The following is an 18,888-nucleotide window of genomic DNA, read 5'->3' as shown; positions in this document are numbered from 1 at the left end:
CTGTGCCTTGTTTGGCAAAAAATAAATATTTTGCTGTTATTTGGTCCATGAAGCTTGATGCAGTTCAGGGTTTGTTTTTTTAACATTGGCTGAGAGGCATGCACATGCCTCTTTGTGACAGTAGCTTTATTATAAATAACCCAGCTAGAAAAACATGCAGTGGCACTAGCCATCCTAATATATAAACGTCTGTCTCTGGGTTTGTACTGTCTGCATTGACATCTGCAGCAAGTTGTCCTTAATGCTTCTACAATTGAGATTGATGCTGTTTGTAGGACTGCATTAATTGAATGTTGTGTGTCTCAGTCTTTTTGTGTTGATGTGGTGAGTTTTATCTGCCTTGCTGTACTGGAAGTTTTCTTGAATCATCTTCCTGAATGTGAAGAGTTTATACCTGCAAGCTGAATGCTTTGCTGCTTAAGTGTGAGGCTTCTGGAAGGGACCCAGAGTGGCAAAATGTTGTATTGTAGTTGGGCTGAGGCTTTCTCCCGTGCTGCAGTTAGTAGGGCTGTTGGCATTAAATGACTTTCTCTCAAGCAACCTTTTGATTCCTTTCATTGGAAGAAGGTGTCAGTTGTATCAAATGCATACCCCATCTTATTTCTGCTTGTTTCAGTTTTTTAGATGAGCTGCCCATCAGTTATTTCAGAAAGCTTAGGTCTGTTATTTGGACGTCACAACTTTTTACCTGGCTAATTGGATTGTGACAGTGCACTGAGCTGTTTAGTGACGCAGTGTCTCTCATTTGAGTTGGTAGAGCCCGTTGAGCGAGTGTGTGTGTAAAGACTAGCTTGAGCTATTACGTGGGAATTGTGGTGTTCATTTCAGATGTGCTTTGGTCTTTCCTTGGTCACTCTCCTTATTCTGGAAGCTCTTCTCTTATGTTTTTTTCAGTCTTGATTTACAAATCATCTTCTGTTAACCTGCTGCTTTGTTTTCCTTTTTAGATTCAGTCATTGTGGAGCTAAGCTATTGGTATAAGGTACAGTAACTGGTAGGAAGAGAGCTGAAGATAAAAGCCAGAAATAAAAGGTTGGGAGAATGGTAAGACAAAATATATTCAGCAGTTTTTATTCCTAGTGTTCCACTATAGTGGTCTTAGTTGCAGCAAACGACACATGTTCTCTGAAATGTCGGAAGCTTTTTCTCAGAACTTGGCTGGGTAACTTCTAGGAGTGTAAATCTGTAAAAAGTCGAGGAAGATCTGCTTCTGTTAAAATTAGTGGAAATGGAAAATCCTCAGCAAGCTGCAGGATCACATCCAGTGAGTTGATGGTATCTTCTGATGAGTCCTCCAGTAAATATAAAACTTTCCTCTAAAACCCACTGTGTGAAAAAGGAGGATTGAGTTTAAAAAAAAAAAAAATAGAAAAAGGAAAAAAGCTAGCAAATACTTTAAGACAGAGTGATTGAGAAGTGACATGGACAGGTAGCGCAAAGCTCACCACAGCAGAGACGGAGAGTCTTTCCAGAGAGCTTATTTAGTAGGAAAGAGCCCATACATTTTGCCTAGCCCCCTTTCCTCTCTTAAGTTTAGAGGCCATCCTCTATCTCCTCAGTTGTAGAAGTATTTTAAGTTGAAAATCCACACTTTCTTGGGAAGGAATCTTGGTATCTTGGCAAGGTTTTTGAGCTGGCCAAGACATGAATTGAGACTCCTTCTGTATATTTCTGTATTTTTATGGTGCATTGTTAATATAACCTGGAGTGGTTTGTAGTTTTCTTTAAAATACTGTAATATTTCCCCTGCTTTAAAAACAGTCATTTTCAGATTACTTTGCTGAAAGGAACAGACTGTAGTGCGTAATGTGGAATAGGCAGGAGTAAATGCTCATCCGTGTGCTGAATTTTGGGGTACAGGAGGTCTGAGTCAGAATGAACTAGAGGGCGGTGAAAGAGGAGGTGGCAGGAGACGGTTCCGGCTGCGCCGCTGCAGTGCGTGTCGCTCGCCGCTGGAGGACAGCCGTGCTTCGCCGGGCCTGCTGCTTTGGGGTCTGGCTTTCGCAGGAGGATGTTGCGAGTAGCGACAGGTAACTCCAGGGTAAGAGATAAGCGTCTCTGAAATAAGAGAGGGAGCTGGAAGAAATAGGGGTGTCTTAGTTTCTTTACTGAATGGTTGTAAGAGTCCTTCCGCTTATTTCACACGCATGTACGCCCCTCATTGTGAGCATCCTTTAAACTAAGTCTTGCCCGCAGGCATTTATTTGGTCTCGGTGTAAGCCTACGTTCCTAGGGTGGCAAACTTTCCTGACCACGTGAGCCATGTGCCAAAGTCTTCATGTATGCGAGTGACCTGTTCCTTGGTGGACACAGGATTTTCTGGTGTGCAAGTCTGAGATGATGCCTTCCTACCACACCACTGGAAGACCTGCTTCTGCAGGATCCTAGAGGACACTGGCAGATCTTGGCCTGTTGGCTTGCTTTCAGGTGACTTAGCAGTCTTGTTACCAACTTTAATATTGGCAGTTAATGTGAAGGTCCTTACGAGAGCCCCACCTGAACTATGCAGAGCTGCATGTGTTTGTGTCCAGGTTGCTGACCTCTGCTCTGTTCCTCTACAAGGCAGCAAAGTGGAATTGCATTAGCTCTGCAGATGGGCTTTTGCCATTTTTTCCCTCCATCTTAAATCTTTTGTTGTTAGCCCTCCAGCCATTTACCACATTCTTCTCTTTTGTTTAGCTCTGTCCTTCCTTTTCTTGATCAGAGACTTCTGGTCACCTGAAGAGGCTTCTCCTCTCTCTCCCTCTGCAAATACTTGAGATAATTGAAAAACAATTTGCTCCGATTGTTTTGCAGTTGCTGTAGGCCAAAGACCAGCGCTCCGTTCTGATTGCCTGCTGGCTAGCGTTAAGTACTTACATCATCTTGTGTACTTCAGCTGTTTGTCCATATGGATTTGCTCTGACTTGAAAAGCTGATGGGTGGTGAAGGAAAGGAGAGGCCGGATCCCTGCAGGGAGTGCGCGTGAAGCCATATGTCAGTATTTCTGGGTATCGGGTGCCCCCTGGAGACTGCTGCTGCCCACGACAGAATGAGTAGCAAGACAGCACATTAATAGATGTCCCTAGTCTGAGCAGGCTGAAGAACAATATGAGCTATATTGTTCTCACAACAGAAGTGGAGGATGCTAGAAAAGGCAGTGGAGTAAAAGCAAGGACTCTCTAAAAATAACAACAATTACATGTCTTGTAATTCTTAAAGCTAATGAAGACTGATAGCCGTGTTTCATGTTTATGTATGTAAGCCTGCGTATTTCAAAAATGAGTATGCACGATTAAGTGTAGGTATTTGAAAGTAGTATGATGTGAGATTTAAGTGTTGAGTTCACAAGACAGGTTAGTAGATTCTGTTAGCTGGTTTGAGAGGCCAGTCAATGTAATAGGAAGATGTGGAGGTCTCTTATCAAATCTGGAATTGGAATCAGAACTTTATCACAAGCTTTGTAAGGAAACTGGCATTTTTGTTACTTGTTTCAGCAGTAAAATTGACCTTGGTACCTTTTTAACACTTAAGTGAAGGGTATAATAAATTGTATCCTGATGCAGGGAGTGTATTTGACATGGTTGTGCAATCTGCTTTCATTTTTCCCAAAGTAAACCACCTGAAACAGAGGTAGACTTACGAAATACTCCTTTGCTATGATTTTATGGAGGTAGACTTACGAAATACTCCTTTTACTATGACTTTTATTATTTTCATTTGGGGAAAAAGCTGCAAAATGATAATTTGTTTTAGCTATTACTACTCTTGAAACAACCTTCTTGCAGAATGACAATATGGGAATTTCGTATTTTACCCTGACTGCAGAGAAGAATGCTGGATGGTCTGAGGAGGAAGAAAATCTCAATGTTCCGCTTGTATGCAACTATTTTCAGAGTTAAGGCCCACCAAAATGCTAAGCTTCAGTATTGTTGTTTGTTTATGACTGTGTGGATAGATTTAACCCAGCTATCGTGAGAAATCATTAGACTCCACCAGCTCTGAGTCCACATCATTTAAACTGAAGTACAATTTTACCTGAGCCTTGTCTGCCTGCTGCGGCTCGTTCTAGCCCGAAGAGGGCAGCCTGCATCATCCTCTGCTCTGCTCAGGGGCCAGGTGGTGCCCAGAAGTGGGAGCAGAAATTGAACTCCATGCTGCTTACAAGAAATGTACTTGACTAACTCGATTAGGTCCTTTTTACTTTTGTTGTTCCGAGAAGTTTAAACGTACGGGAAGTAGTAGTTGTTTGACATGAAACAAGTGAGATGTGAGTTCTTGTGCTCAATTCTTAGTGCTTTTTCTTCCTGGAAAAGTTCTGCAGTTCTCAAATGTAATACTTTCTTTAAGGTTGGCTTTTTACTTTTAACAGTATGTTATTTTTGTACCTTTAAAATTTATAGCCAAAGACTGCCTCTGATATTGCTGAGCTATGTAAAGTGACTAAACAAGCTCAATAAGGAATAATACTGCTGTACATCTTGCCTGTGGGATTTGTGGTCTTTGAGAAACGGGAACATGCATATCACTTAATCTCCCCTTGCTTTCCTTCCTTTCCAAGAAACCAGTACAGTTGTCTCACTTCAGGCAGTGTTCTGTGATTGCCTTGGTTTATGGTGGCAGTACGCTAGGAGAGACCTACGGTTCTCAAATCCTGTTTTCTGAATAAGATTGCAATACGTTGCTGCTGTTGAGCCGGTTGTTTTCAGTTAGGCCACTTGTCCCTCTCTGGGGTTTGTGCAGTTGTTAAAATACATTGGATGGTGTGCAGCATTCATTCTCTTGTTTTTACAGCAGGAAGGTGAAATGGAAGGTGAGGCAGTCGAAGCTATTGTGGAGGAATCGGAAACTTTTATTAAAGGGAAAGAGAGAAAAACCTATCAAAGACGCCGTGAAGGTGGGCAGGAGGACGATGCTTGTCATATACCACCAAACCAAGCAGATGGAGGTGAAGTAGTGCAGGATGTCAACAGTGGTGTGCAGATGGTGATGATGGAACAGCTGGATCCAACTCTTCTTCAAATGAAGACTGAAGTAATGGAAGGTGCGGTGCCTCAAGAAACAGAGGCTACAGTGGATGACACACAGATCATAACACTTCAGGTTGTTAATATGGAAGAGCAGCCTATAAACCTTGGTGAGCTTCAGCTGGTCCAAGTACCTGTACCAGTGACTGTACCTGTTGCCACCACGTCTGTGGAAGAACTTCAGGGAGCTTATGAAAATGAGGTTTCCAAAGGAGGCCTGCAAGAGGGAGAGCCCATGATCTGTCACACCCTCCCTTTACCAGAAGGCTTCCAAGTAGTGAAAGTGGGTGCGAATGGTGAGGTGGAGACACTGGAACAAGGTGAACTTCAGCCACAGGAAGATCCCAATTGGCAAAAAGATCCAGACTATCAGCCACCAGCCAAAAAAACAAAGAAAAACAAAAAGAGTAAGCTTCGCTACACTGAGGAGGGCAAAGATGTGGATGTCTCGGTGTATGACTTTGAAGAGGAGCAGCAGGAGGGTTTGTTGTCTGAGGTCAATGCAGAAAAGGTGGTGGGCAATATGAAGCCACCTAAACCAACAAAAATTAAAAAGAAAGGTAAGCTCCTGATCTGCAAGTGGATTTTGAAAATGTGTTTGTTGTGGTGGGACCTTGCAACTCGATTGAAGTGGCTGAGTAGATGCAAGTGGGAGGAAAGCAGACATGCCCAATGTCACTTTCTGTTTATGCAATAGTGCTCAGCTCTATTGTTTTTTGGGCAAACCTCCCATCTCCTCCATCTAGGCTATAAAGGAGCTCATTTTCCTCGAGTATGATGCTGTGGCATTAGTATTCCCGTATAACTACCATTGAAAAGATTCTTCTCTTTGCTGTAATACATATGTAAGAGTTTGTGTACATGTGGTTTACATCGGGAACCAACAGTATAATTAGTTCTGTGGGTTTTTTCCTAACCGATTGCTGGGTAAGGTAGATGGTGCAAAATACAGCAATAGGTATGTTTGACTTTTCTTAAAACTGTAAGTTAAGGAACCCTTTTTAGAGTGGAGAAGGAACATTGAGTGCTGGCATACTAATGAAAATTGAAGCCAAGCCAGCCATAGGCAATGACTGTTCCTAAGGATACGCAGTTGGATTTAATGGTACATGATGGTTCCTTGTAGTAGTTACACCTCCAAGAATCTTTCCTTTTTCCCTGCTGATCTCTCATGTTATGCAGTAGGCCACAGTACTGTCAAGAGTAAAGATGATTTCTTTCATGGCTAGGTGTAAAGAAGACATTCCAGTGCGAACTGTGCAGTTACACTTGTCCGCGTCGTTCCAACTTGGACCGCCACATGAAAAGCCACACTGATGAAAGACCACATAAGTGCCACCTCTGCGGCAGGGCTTTCCGGACAGTCACGTTGCTGAGGAACCACCTCAACACTCACACAGGTACTCTTGCTTTTGCGTACGTTATTTTTGTAGGAGCTGCTCCATCGTTAGAACAGATAGATCCATCCTGGTTTTCTATCTTGAATCTAATTCCTCTTATGGAACAAGCTAAAAAGGAAGAAACCATGCAGTGCTGTTGTTTGTTTCTTGTACGAATGCAGTTGTTTTCTGCCTGGCCAGGTCGGGTGCAGAGCTTGTCCTGTACACAGGTATAAAACTGATCCTGGGCCTGATCTGAAATTACCTGAAGTTATAGAAATGTTCCATTTGTCTTGGGTGTTAGTACTTGTGTTCTAAGCTTTGTGTTGCCGCTGCTCCTTGCAGAAAAGTAAGATGAGAATGAGGCTGGAGCTAAACATAAGGGAATTGAAAATAACAAAAAAAACCTAACCCCAAGGAATAGATTATGAACTGGACCAATAAAACTTATGGCTAGGAACTGTAGCACGTTTCTGTTGCTCCTTACTAAAGTTTCTGGTATAAAACTGCAGGTAATTGAACTGTAATTAAACTTAAGCTTGTTGTGACCTTTCTGCCAAAAAAAAGTGTAATTCATATCTTTCGTTTTCTCTGCGTGCTTATGTTATATCTAACTGGGTGGTTTGAAATTTGTAAATAACCAAGAGATACAAAAATAAGGAAGTCTGATTCCTCACTGAAAGGATATTAATTCTCTAAGATCTTCAATCCATTAGTTACACAAAAGTTGCGACTCTGGTGTATTATTTGCTGCTCTAATCTAATCTTTCAGAACATCAAAGCAATGTTGCTAATTCACTTTAAAACAAAACAAAAACAAACCCCGAAACTGTCCCATATGTTCTTTTGTCACTAAATCTGAATGTCATCGTCTTCCTGTTTTGCTGCAAATGATTAGGTACTCGCCCTCACAAGTGCCCAGACTGCGACATGGCCTTTGTGACCAGTGGAGAGTTGGTTCGGCATCGCCGCTACAAACATACCCATGAGAAACCATTCAAATGTTCAATGTGTGATTATGCTAGTGTGGAGGTATGGTAGTTAATTGTTACAGCACTGAATACTTCCTTGTATGCTTCAAAGCTTGTTCGCCATCTGTTAGAAACTCTGTTCTTAGGCATTTCCTCTTTGGCCGTTTGTTTAAAAGGCTCTGAGCAAAAAAAGTTATAAATCAGGTCTGCTCTTGGAAGCAAATGGTGGGGTTAATGAGAAAACAGTTTGAGAGCATTTATGCACAGCAATCCTAGGTGATATCCATTTCCTCTTTGGAGACAATAGTTGTTGTCATTGTTTCTTGAATTATTTGGCCTTTAAGATGATTGCAGGAATTGTAGTGTGCTCCATGTTGGAGGCAGCCATCTCCTGGTGCAGTAGATGCCTCTACTTTCAGACTAGGGGTGCCCCCCTGTTTTAGAAATGTGCATTCTGCACATTGTCTGTTTATGCCATTAAGGTGACTGTAGTCAAAACTAACGAGCCTTTGCCTCAATATTGGTGAAAAGCAGCTTTGCTAATACTGGGTGATTGTCAAAGTTGCTCAAGTAAATTAAGCTTCCTTGAATGCTCTCCCCTATGCAGTATTGGTACTTGTGCTACAGGACAGCCTCTATATTGTGATAGGAAATTTGAGTGAGATTGAGCAACGTAATTTAAAAAACAAAAATAAAAATGGGATATCTGCAGTGGAAGAAGGCTACAGTGGGGAGAGGTTGAGTAGGGGCTTTGGGCTTTTTTTCCTACCCACACTGTGGCTGCAGCGCTTTAATTCCAGGCCCTGTGGTTTGAGTGCTGACTAAATTGTGTTGCAGTGGTTTTCATAGTATGAATTAGGAAAGAATAACCAAGTTGGTCCGTATGTGAGCTTGTGCTGTGTTTTGTAGGCGTAGGTTGGTGATTAAGCAGCGTGGTCATGTTTGAGCAGAAAATGCCTTAACATTTGTGTTCATGCTGACTTTCGTGCCTTCTAGATAAAAGCAGGAGAGGAAAGGAACTAAGTCACCTTGTTGATCATAAGACTAGATTTTTTTGTTGTTCTTGGCAAGAAATTGATTTATCTTAACCCTCTCAAAGTAACTGGAGAGGACACAAGAAAGCACCCTGTGGAGAAAAATATACTGTAGAGGGGACACTAACCCCCTGCAATGTTCCTTGGGTGCATGCTTTCCCAGAACACTTTCTTGTGTCTCTCCAGGATACTTTCAAATTTTAGCGTGTCTTCAGATGCTGAGATGGTCGATAACAGTAAGGTGAGCACAAGACTCTAAACCAGGCTGCACTGAATGTGGGAACAAGCATCAAGCAGGACTGGGAATGAAGTTGGGAGGTGAAGTAGAGTGGGCAGGAGTGAGTGGCTATGTGCGGTGTAAAAATGGCATTGAAACATGCTTGTTTGGGTTAGTGGCAAGATAAAAATAGCCTGCCTTGACTGATTTCTTGTGCTTTTGGCAGTCTGACCTGTTCATCTGTGCTAACTTCAGTCTTGCTCTTGACTTCCAGGTTAGCAAATTGAAACGCCACATTCGTTCTCACACTGGAGAGCGTCCGTTCCAGTGCAGCTTGTGCAGCTATGCCAGCAGGGATACCTACAAACTGAAGAGGCACATGAGGACCCACTCTGGTATTGATGCCATGTTTTTTTAGTGTGTTCTTTATGTTTTAGTGTCAGAGTGCTGAGGCTGTGTACAATGTGTGCTAACACTTAAACAGCGAAAGAAATATTATTTTGTAATTTAATATAAAACCTTTATAAGGTCTGTAGCTGAAGAGAATGCACCATGATTTGTAAGCACTAGTAAATTCATAATCTGATAGTAATTGCTGCACTGAGAAGTGAGCTTGGAGGATTCTGATTTCCAGTTTGACTGTGAGGTGATAAAATACAGGCACTTCTAGTATGAACAGAAGAAACTTCTTCTATTATCAGTGTTGCAGTTGAAGATTATAGCCATTTACAGTTTCATGCTTGAGTGTAGTTGCAAAAGCATCTCATGCATGTTAGTTTGTAAAGATCCTAAATTTTTTCTTCAATAGAAATAGGAACGGTTTTAGCACAGAACGTTACTGGAGTGCCAAGTTAATCATATTGCTAAAATCAAAGGGGAAAAAAATGCCCTTGCACGTATACATGAGCATTCAGAAGCCCCACCCCCAAAAAAATCTGATGCCGCTTGCTGTCTTCTGGCAGCCTGCGTGTAGGTCTTCCATGCATTTCTCAGAGTAAGGATAATAAATTAACTTATCTGCTTAAAGATTGAACTCTAGTCTCTCTGTAGAAAGATGCATACTGGAGCTAAAACTTATAGAGAAAGAGCTCGTTCTAGAGTTACTACTTCTATCAGCTAGCTGTCTGTTGCAAGTTTCTGGGAGGTTGTTTTGTTTGGGGCTTCTTGGTGAGATTTCCTTTTAATGAAAGTACTTGTGCTATTTTTTTTTCCTTCTGCTACTGAAGGAGAGAAGCCATATGAATGTTACATCTGCCATGCTCGCTTCACTCAGAGTGGTACCATGAAGATGCACATTTTGCAGAAGCACACGGAGAATGTGGCCAAATTTCACTGTCCTCACTGTGATACTGTTATAGCGAGAAAGAGCGACTTGGGTATGTATCTCTCAAAAGCGGTCATTTGGTGAAGATTCTACAAAACACTTCCTGGAATTAGAATTCACATAACCCAACTGCTGTCTCTTTTTAACCTAATGCTTCTGGTAACTGTATGACATGAAGCACAGGCTTAGATGTGTGGCTGGTAATACATACTTCTGGCTTACAATAGCTGCTGCAAACTATAAGAATTTTCAGTTTCTTTTCGTTATTTGAAAATGTAGCATGTTTTCCAAGCATACAAGGCAAGTTACCGTTTTCAGGCCCAGAGCTGCAAGGCTTTTATTTAACTTGGAGTGAGATTACAACTGCATGTGGATTGGGGTCTGAAAAACCAAAAGATCACTTGGCTTGACCTCCTGCACATTGGAGGACATTAAGTTTCATGCAGAGATATTTTCATCAGGCTGAAAGGTTTGAATCAGACCAAATAGTTTAATTTTCCAGGATGTGGAGCTGTGTGCCACAGACAGGGTGGGAGGGACTGAGTTGTCACAAAAGCCCTGAGTCCTTGTGGTAGGAGAGTCTTGATCTAGTGAGCAGTACCCAGTGTGATTCCGGCAGGCAAAGGTCTCTTTTATGTTCTACAAGAAGGTGAAAAATAATATCACGCCCAGAGCAGCTGAGGAGAAGGAAGAAGCCACGATTTGGCAGAACTTTCTGTCTATAAACAGAATATCACCCAAGTAATGGGAAGGCAGGCTCCCTTCCAATAAAGGCAAGTGTAAAGTGCTACAGTGAGAGCCAGTTTGAGAGGATGGCAGTCAGTTGATATCAGGAGCAAACGAGCTGATTTACAACAGAGGAAAACTGATGTGAGCTATGAAGAATTTTTCTTCTAATAATGCTTTAGTCTACCCTAAGCTACCTCGTGCAGCTGTGGTGTGCTCTTAGTTGGAGGATTTTAAAGAAGTGACTAAAACCTCTGTTGTGGATTGTCTGCTGGTATCCGTGTTGCCTTCTAGCCCTGTCACTCTGACTTCTAATCCTGCAGAAAATCCTGTTTCCCCTAGTGCATTACCTGGCTTCTGGCTGTATCCAGGCAATTTGGAGTAGTCTTAAACATAACAGTCCACGAGACACTTCAGTTTGACGGTCATACGTTATCAAATGCAAGTGTACCGTATCAGCACAGATTGCTAATAACCAAGTCTGGAATCCTCTGGAAAAACTTGATGGAGTTTTTCTGCAAGACCTTTCTGACTAGAAATTGTTCTGGTTGCTATTAATTGAGAATCTGTTAGGTTTTTGGTGGAATCCTAAATTAACTATTTCACTCTTTTGGCTTGAGCTCAAGAGTATGTGGAGGGAGACCGCTAAGGGGACTGTAGGCTGGTCTTTCATTGTCGGAAAGCCATGGTGATTAAAGCCTCCGATTCTTTTGCTCCTAGGTGTCCATTTGCGAAAGCAGCATTCCTACATTGAACAGGGCAAGAAGTGTCGCTACTGTGACGCCGTGTTTCATGAGCGGTATGCCCTCATACAGCATCAAAAGTCTCACAAGAATGAGAAGCGCTTCAAGTGTGACCAGTGTGATTATGCATGCAGACAGGTAAGCTGGTGGGCCTGGCACCCCTTATGAGCTTTAGAACAGGAGCTAAAAATACGAGGTGGAAATCTTAGCTGTTAAGTTTGACCAGCTGTCAAGATCAAATTAGCTCTCTAAATCTTTTGAAGGGTGTGAAGGAAAGTTCAGTGGCCTTTGCTTCTTGATGGTGTAGCGCTCCCCTGTAGAGAAAGTACCTTCTGAGTCACAAACCTTGATGTATCTGTTGACAAAGGGATAAGAGTCCATATAGGATGGAAGTAGCTAGGATGGAATATGCCATCAATCAAGATGTTCTCGCATTCCGGCAGAATCATCCTTTCCTTGATATTAAGGATAAAGTTTTGGCCTCCTTTTAGCTGAAAACTCGCTCTTCTATATCCACGTATCTGAGTTCTCAAGTTAATTTTCCTGTCTTGCTTGTCCCTGTCAGGAGCGGCACATGGTCATGCATAAACGGACCCATACTGGAGAAAAGCCTTATGCCTGTAGCCATTGTGATAAAACCTTCCGTCAGAAACAGCTCCTCGATATGCACTTCAAACGATATCACGATCCCAACTTTGTTCCTGCTGCCTTTGTCTGTTCCAAGTGTGGCAAAACATTCACTCGCAGGGTAAGGGAATGCACTGTTTTGAATTGTGGGGGTTTGGGGTGGAATGAGGCTTTTAGCCAAGGGGAGGGGAACATTTTTACCCAAAAGGAAAGGTGGGTGAGGTACAGGGCACAATACTGGTCTTTTAAATAGAGCACTTCTTTCTGAGAGGGAGAGAGAGGGGTGGACACCTGGTATAATTCAGAGTTAGTACTAGCACATATTAGTGTTGACATTATGAACAACAATGTGAAAATGCAACTTTGTGAATAAAAGTTAATGAAATTTACCCATTTCCCCTAAGTAGTCTTCCTTTAAAAAAAGAGAGAGACATAAATTACCAGAAATGTGTTTCAAAATACAGAGCCAGAATATCTGATCTTGAATTCAATCCATGTTGTATTTTTTTGTTGTGTGTGTTCTCTTCCACTGAGCAGAACACAATGGCCAGACATGCTGATAACTGCTCTGGCCTAGATGGTGGGGAAGGAGAGAATGGAGGAGAGACAAAGAAGGGCAAACGTGGCCGAAAGAGAAAGATGCGGTCTAAGAAAGAAGATTCCTCCGATAGTGGTAAGAAACAGCTCAGTACATTCTGAGAATTACAGGCCTGTGATTCACTCTGTGTGTCAGCTGTTAGTTTGCCAGTTCTGCACGTTGGTTCTGGCACTTGAAAGGCTTTTATCTAGTTGGCAAGCAAAAAATGATAAAAATGATAGTACATGGTGAAGTACAGAGGTGCCTGCCTGTGAGGGACAGTATAGATTCTGCTGTCCCGGGCCTCTTGCAAGACAGAGTAGTTGAAAAAACGCTGTTTGATGCCCGTTGCCTAGGCTGCGCTGTTCCTGTCCTGCCTGCTCTCCTGTGTGTGAAATTCTCTGGTAATGTTTTCGGTGTCCCAAAGGAAAAACTGTGTGTTTCTGTGGTGCACTGCTATGAAACGGTACATGCTCCTGCTTCACCGCTACTGGGTGGCGTGTGGCATGTCCCGACAACCCCGCTGCTGAATAGCTTGGCTGCTTCTGTGGGGGAAGGCTGGCAGCATCCAAGAGAATGGTGGAGATGGTGCTGACAATCTATGGACTGTTGTGAAGGGCCTGCTCAGACAATTAAAGGGTCAAGGAGCTGCTGGTGTTTTCCACTTCACTGGTGTGTTTGCATGTATGCTGGTATTGAGAAGATGGCTTTTGAGGGGCTCTGACTTCCTGGACAACGTGCCAGAAGATCGGTTAGGTGCAATTTGTAATAGGGTGGCTGCTGTCTGTAAGCTTCTCCAGAACAGGGAGACAACAGAAGCTGTTGCAGCAGATAATGATCACCTTCACTGCAGTATTATTTGTGAAGGAAAAACTCAGTCATAGTCCTCCCTCCTGGTAGAGGGAAAACTTAGTCATGTCTTCAGCAGGAAAATCCAAGTAGAGTCTCTCGAGACCAACCAGTTCAAAGATGATTCTGCAAAAGCAGCCTTGCTGATTAGTCTTTTGTTTGGAGTGCTTTATGTAATTAATCAAGAGGTGTAGGTTGGGAGAACAGGGATCTTTCTGGCTAGAGAATGTGTATCTGAAATTCTTATGTGGCAAACAAGTTTTATAGGATGAGTATGGTCAAATGGCTTGTGCAAACCTTGACTGCAAAAACTCCATAGAAATAAGTGCTTAAACTCATGTTTGTATAGATATTTGAAAAAAGTGTTACAATCAGTTGAATAAAGCATGTGTAACTAACTGTTCATTTACAATATGAGAAGATCGTGGAGACAGAGAGAGTAAAATAACTGCCTTGGTGGAGGGTAATTCAAAATGTGGGATTCTGGAGTATCTGATTTGTAGGCTTCCTGGGAGTTCAGCCTATTCTAAAAACCCAAATTTTATTTAGTTGATATGGTCTGGGTTCAGAACAGTTTTTTGGGGAAGATGGTCAAAAGTCATGTTGTTAGGTGAACTAATGATGAGCATTGTATGATTGTGGCTCACTCTGTGACTAAGAGAATCCCTTCAGCTTCAGATGAGTTGACAAGTCTGGGTTGACTTCCTCAGGAGTGATTTGATAGGTGTGGAGAATTGACTAGTGTGAGCTGAGTAGCAGTAAGAAAGAGGTCCTAACCACATTCTTGGGAGAGCAGCATTATTCAGTGTTGCTTTTATCTCTAGATCTGCAGTTTCATGAGTTTCGGCAACTGCTAAATATCTGAAAGTGGTGAGCAAAGCTGTGACAAAACAGACCTGTCTTGTGCTAATGGGAAAAATACCAAACAGCAAATGATAGTTTTGTCTCCTATCTGGCCTGTCTGCCCAACGTTAGACAGACTGTTAGGTGATAGACATTGAGTTGAGAGGGGAATGTAAAGAAGCTCTAAAAAGGTGAGACCTGAGAAATCCAATAAATGAAAGAAATTTTGTCTGGGGGAATATTCCTTGAGTGACTGTGTAAAAATAATACTGAGGCATGTATATGCTGCATGTAAGGGACAGCTTGTTTGGGTTTTTTTTTTCCCCTTTAGTTGGATAAACAGAAGTATGCCTTATGCAATAGCCCTTTCGTTCATGAGTGAAGCCACTCTTCTATGCAGTGGATACCCTTACAAACTTAAGGGCAGTCATTTTGCTGTCCAAACAATATTATCCTATTTGACATCTCTTACTGCTTTTTGTCTGCTTCGGTTTTGCCCGGGGCATTCTGAACATGTGAATGGTGCTAACCTAGTAACTTTAAGGAGTGTTCTGAAGAATAAAGTGTAGAGCAGTAAGCTCAGTTAACAACATAAAAGTTGCAAAAAAAACCCAAAACCCACAGCTTGCCATGTGGACTGTTGGCTTGGAATCAGCTCCAAAATGCAATGAGGTGTAAAGAGTGGATGTGAATGGGAAGTGCCATCATAAATTCTTTGAATAGACAGGGCCTCATAAAATATACTGTATTAGACCTGTCCTGCCTCTGAAGAGAGGTCTTGGGGAAGATCCCCTTGGTCGCTGGTTGGTAAACTGTATGTTGATGGCCTTGGAAAGCATGGTGAGTGGTCTGCAGACCTGTGCTCATCAATAATGCTCAAGAACTCCCCAGTTTTGTGTGGTTCTGCCATACTCAACTTGAGATTTTGAGGTCTTGGACGTAAGTCCCAGTTGTCTGGGAGCTGCTGCCCTGGTTTCCTGTCTACTTAACAGAGAAAGACTGAAGCATGGCATTGCCTTTTCTTGAGGGCTAGGAGACTTGCTCTTGGATCACTCTTGAGTTCTGGTGTTTCATGGAGATACTGTAGTGGCTGCTGCCGCTATTTACATGCGACTGGCCCCTTTTATCCTCTCGCCTCTTTATTTTCCCACACTTATTCCTTTGCAAATCACCTCAGCTGCTCCCCTAAGCATCCCCTAAGTAGTCCTGTGTGATCCAAAACTGCCTTTCCCCTGCATCCCATTGTGTCCCACTCCCAGCCAGCAATTCCCCCACACTCCTTAGTCTGAAAGGTGATCTGGAAGGCTACTCCCAGTGACTCATCTCATCATGGTGGGTTTCTGACCTGGATGCTGGGGCTGGTGGCTCTCCTGGGAGTGGCCCGGACAAGATGTTTGTTCCTCAGAAGTCGTTGATTTGGGTTCCCGCCTTCCATTGTGCCCGCCTGTGCTCCTCTGGGTTGTGCAGGTGGGACTTTGACAGGCTGGTGGCTCCTCTGATGGGCCTGGAAGTAGCCCAGCAGTGTGTTATTTGGTCCCCTTCCTGCCATTGTCTCTCTGAGCTCCTTTGGGGATGTGCAGAGGAGCTTTTATCGCATAACCTAACATAATTATGTTTCCTTTCGCTTTCTGAAGGACAACTTGTCCTCTCTAATGTGAGGGTAACAGACTAACAGTCTGTGCCACCAGCTTCTCGACAAAGGCCTTGTTTGTCGTCTTTCTCATCAGAGTTGACTCCTTTTGGATGAGGCTTTGATGGTGGCTCTCCATACATGGATGTGTTTCATTCTTGGTTTAAACTGAAGCCTTACCTGATATAATGTTTCTTACAGAGGAAAATGCTGAACCAGATTTGGATGATAATGAAGATGAGGAGGAGACAGCAGTAGAAATTGAGGCTGAACCAGAAGTCGAGCAAGAGGCTCCTGCACCACCTCCCAGTAAGAAACGAAGAGGAAGACCACCAGGCAAAGCTGCCACCCAACCAAAACAATCCCAGCGTAAGTCACTAATTGAAGCTTATGTTACACTGCTTTTTCCTTGGATTTGGCAGTTCTTGTAGGAAAACTGCTCCCCTCAAGTGAGCTTATTTAAAAAGTAGATAACTGTACTTGTCTCTACTTTGCTAAGAACTCGCCTTTTGTGTGAAATTTGTTGCAAGGGTTTCCTGGTCCTGAGGGAACGTAGCCACTTCAGACCATGCTAAAAGGAGAGGACGTTATTTTTTTTTCTTTAGTATTATTCCATTTCACAGATGTGCAAACTGCTCACTTCTCTTTTGCACCAGTTATGGTGTCTCTACTAATGCACAGTTCCTGGTAAAGCCACTGTTAGCACAATCACTGTGGTATTCTTACCTATGTAGACTTTTGTAGGTATTACCACTCACAAACATGCTTCAGGCCTGTAGTTCTGAGCGTAGCATTAGTGCAGATGTTTCAACTCTACAGCGTTTTCTCCGTAAGGATAGATGTCGGTAACTGTGCAAAGTCTAAGTAAATAAATTCTAGGAACAAAGCAGGAAGGGCAAATTTGTTCCTTCAAGGGGTAATGGCTTCCCCAGTGGCTTGCCTGTCTGCTCAGTGCTACAAGTGTGGCCTGTGTCCTTCCTAGAATTACAGCCTCTCGAAACATTTTATGCTGAACTCGTCACTAGCGTCACTGGATTCCCCTGAATTTGAAGTTTTGCCTTGTGCCCATACATTGATATAGTCTTGTTTGTTGATGACTACAAAATCTATTGTTTGAATAATGTCTTAATATCAAAAGGCATACTGGAACTGTTGTAGTGGTAGCACATCTTCACACAGGGGCGAGGAAATAAATGCTTGATACTTGGATGAATGAGGCAGGTTGAATCGCTCCCCACTAATGTGGGAATGTGAGTTGTGGGCCCCACCTTCCCTTTCCACGGAAGAGTCTGAAGTATCTACTGAAAAGTTATCTGGTGAGGCGTGCAGGCCAGCTCTGGAACCAGTAAAAAAATCTGTCGTTTCCCCCCTCCCCCTTTGTTTTCTGCCCTTCTAGCTGCAGCAATCATTCAGGTTGAAGACCAGAACACTGGTGAAATTGAAAATATTATAGTTGAAGTAAAGAAAGAACCTGATGCGGAAACAGTAGAGGAGGAGGAGGAAGCTCAGCCTGCTGTAGTGGAAGCTCCCAATGGAGACCTCACTCCTGAGATGATTCTCAGCATGATGGACCGGTGATGGAGGAAGACCACGCTGGCTGACTGAACTGGCCTGGGCTGTGTTTAAGCGGCTCAAATCTATTTTTCCTTTTACCTTTTTTCTTGGCTTTGGGAAATGCATCATTTTAGACCATTTTACCAAACATACTGGGAAATAAAACTTCAAAATGATGTTAGAATGTGATTTAACTAGAACTTGCTGTTTTATGTTAGCATTACAGGATCATGGAACATTAGGAAATATTTTGGAGTCCTTGAGGGTTTCCTGCGAGATGCTTGATTTAATTTTGCTCTGAACTGCATTGTAAAGCTGGGCCGAGGGCCGTGTTTACATGCACCAAGTTTTAATATACGAAAGCGGAAGCCTTGACTAGAGTATGTGGTAAACCACTCCGGACTTGCCCTTCCAGTTCCCAGAGTCCTTGAGCCTCCTTCTCTCAGTAGTGTTTTTAACTGTAAATGCAGACTTGGGAGGGTTCTAGACTTTTAAAATGTTTTTTGCTTTTCCCCACTGACTAGCTCCGGTTCTCCAAGTCGGCTGCACACGGTAGTTTTGGCATGCTCCAACTGGTTTCTGTCCTTAATATGCTTTGCTTTCTGCAAAGCATTTCTGTAATGGTCAAGCTTGTAAATAACTTTTTTTTACATTTTAATCTTTTTCCATTAATTAAGAGGTATGCAAAAATGCAGTTTAAATAAACCCCAGTATTTTAATTCCTTTCAAACTAAGTGACGAGAGAATTGATAGAGTGTAAATGTTGGAAAAGCTGTTGATAACCAATCACGTAGAGAAGAGACGTACCCAGACCATTGCTTGCAGAACAAGAGAAACCCACATGTGAAATCTGGTTTTGAAGCACACAAAACTGGCATTTGAAACATGTATAATTAACCTTCTTTTTGAGTTATAATTTCACGACTACAATTTTCTTTGCTCTATCTTGTAGTTGTATTTTGTGTTTATGAATCCTGTGTTAAGGCAGAAGTGGTGATTTATAAGTGGGTCACTGCAGCCCTCAAAACCTGGGCCAGGAAATTTTAATAGGTCAGTAATTACACAATTTTGGATCTCTGATAAAGACAAAAAAGGAATAATGTGAAATACAAATGATGCCTGTATATGAACTGTCACATGTTAAAATATGTAAGCTTTTTATAGAGCCTCAGTCTTGCTGATTTCAAACAAATTTTTCTTCTATGTATCGCTTTTAAGAGAGCTATCAGTTTAGCTATCAGACTCTAGGTTGATGCATTTTTGTACTTAGCTGTACTGTGTGATATTTTTCATTATTTTAGGAAGCCAACATGGGAAAAAAAAAATACTGTTATAAAATATGTAATGGGGTTTGAAAGCTGGGAAGGAGAATATACTGCTGTACAGCTAATAAATAATAATGGATTAA

General features: G+C 42.4%; 1 protein-coding gene across 11 annotated transcripts in view; it reads left to right on the top strand.

Annotated features, from left to right (window-relative positions):
* Nucleotides 1-18,888, top strand: part of CTCF (CCCTC-binding factor) — a 37,336-nt gene extending 18,448 nt beyond the window's left edge. For 8 of the 11 annotated variants that reach the window (XM_050903754.1, XM_050903746.1, XM_050903750.1 and 5 more), the window contains 10 exons: nucleotides 4,774-5,566; nucleotides 6,236-6,406; nucleotides 7,284-7,417; nucleotides 8,882-9,002; nucleotides 9,834-9,983; nucleotides 11,378-11,538; nucleotides 11,966-12,148; nucleotides 12,565-12,700; nucleotides 16,128-16,295; nucleotides 17,323-18,888. In XM_050903754.1, coding sequence (XP_050759711.1) covers nucleotides 4,786-5,566; nucleotides 6,236-6,406; nucleotides 7,284-7,417; nucleotides 8,882-9,002; nucleotides 9,834-9,983; nucleotides 11,378-11,538; nucleotides 11,966-12,148; nucleotides 12,565-12,700; nucleotides 16,128-16,295; nucleotides 17,323-17,504 — 2,187 coding nt within the window. In that variant the 5' untranslated portion in view covers nucleotides 4,774-4,785 and the 3' untranslated portion in view covers nucleotides 17,505-18,888. The remainder of the gene's footprint in view (nucleotides 1-4,773; nucleotides 5,567-6,235; nucleotides 6,407-7,283; nucleotides 7,418-8,881; nucleotides 9,003-9,833; nucleotides 9,984-11,377; nucleotides 11,539-11,965; nucleotides 12,149-12,564; nucleotides 12,701-16,127; nucleotides 16,296-17,322) is intronic. The other 3 variants (XM_050903748.1, XM_050903752.1, XM_050903749.1) reach the window with 2 other exon arrangements.

The sequence above is a fragment of the Gymnogyps californianus genome, chromosome 12 (genome assembly GCF_018139145.2).
Source record: "Gymnogyps californianus isolate 813 chromosome 12, ASM1813914v2, whole genome shotgun sequence".
Taxonomy (NCBI): domain Eukaryota; kingdom Metazoa; phylum Chordata; class Aves; order Accipitriformes; family Cathartidae; genus Gymnogyps; species Gymnogyps californianus.
The sequence above is the reverse complement of the archived record's forward strand: the minus strand, read 5'-3'. Positions and strand labels throughout refer to the sequence as shown.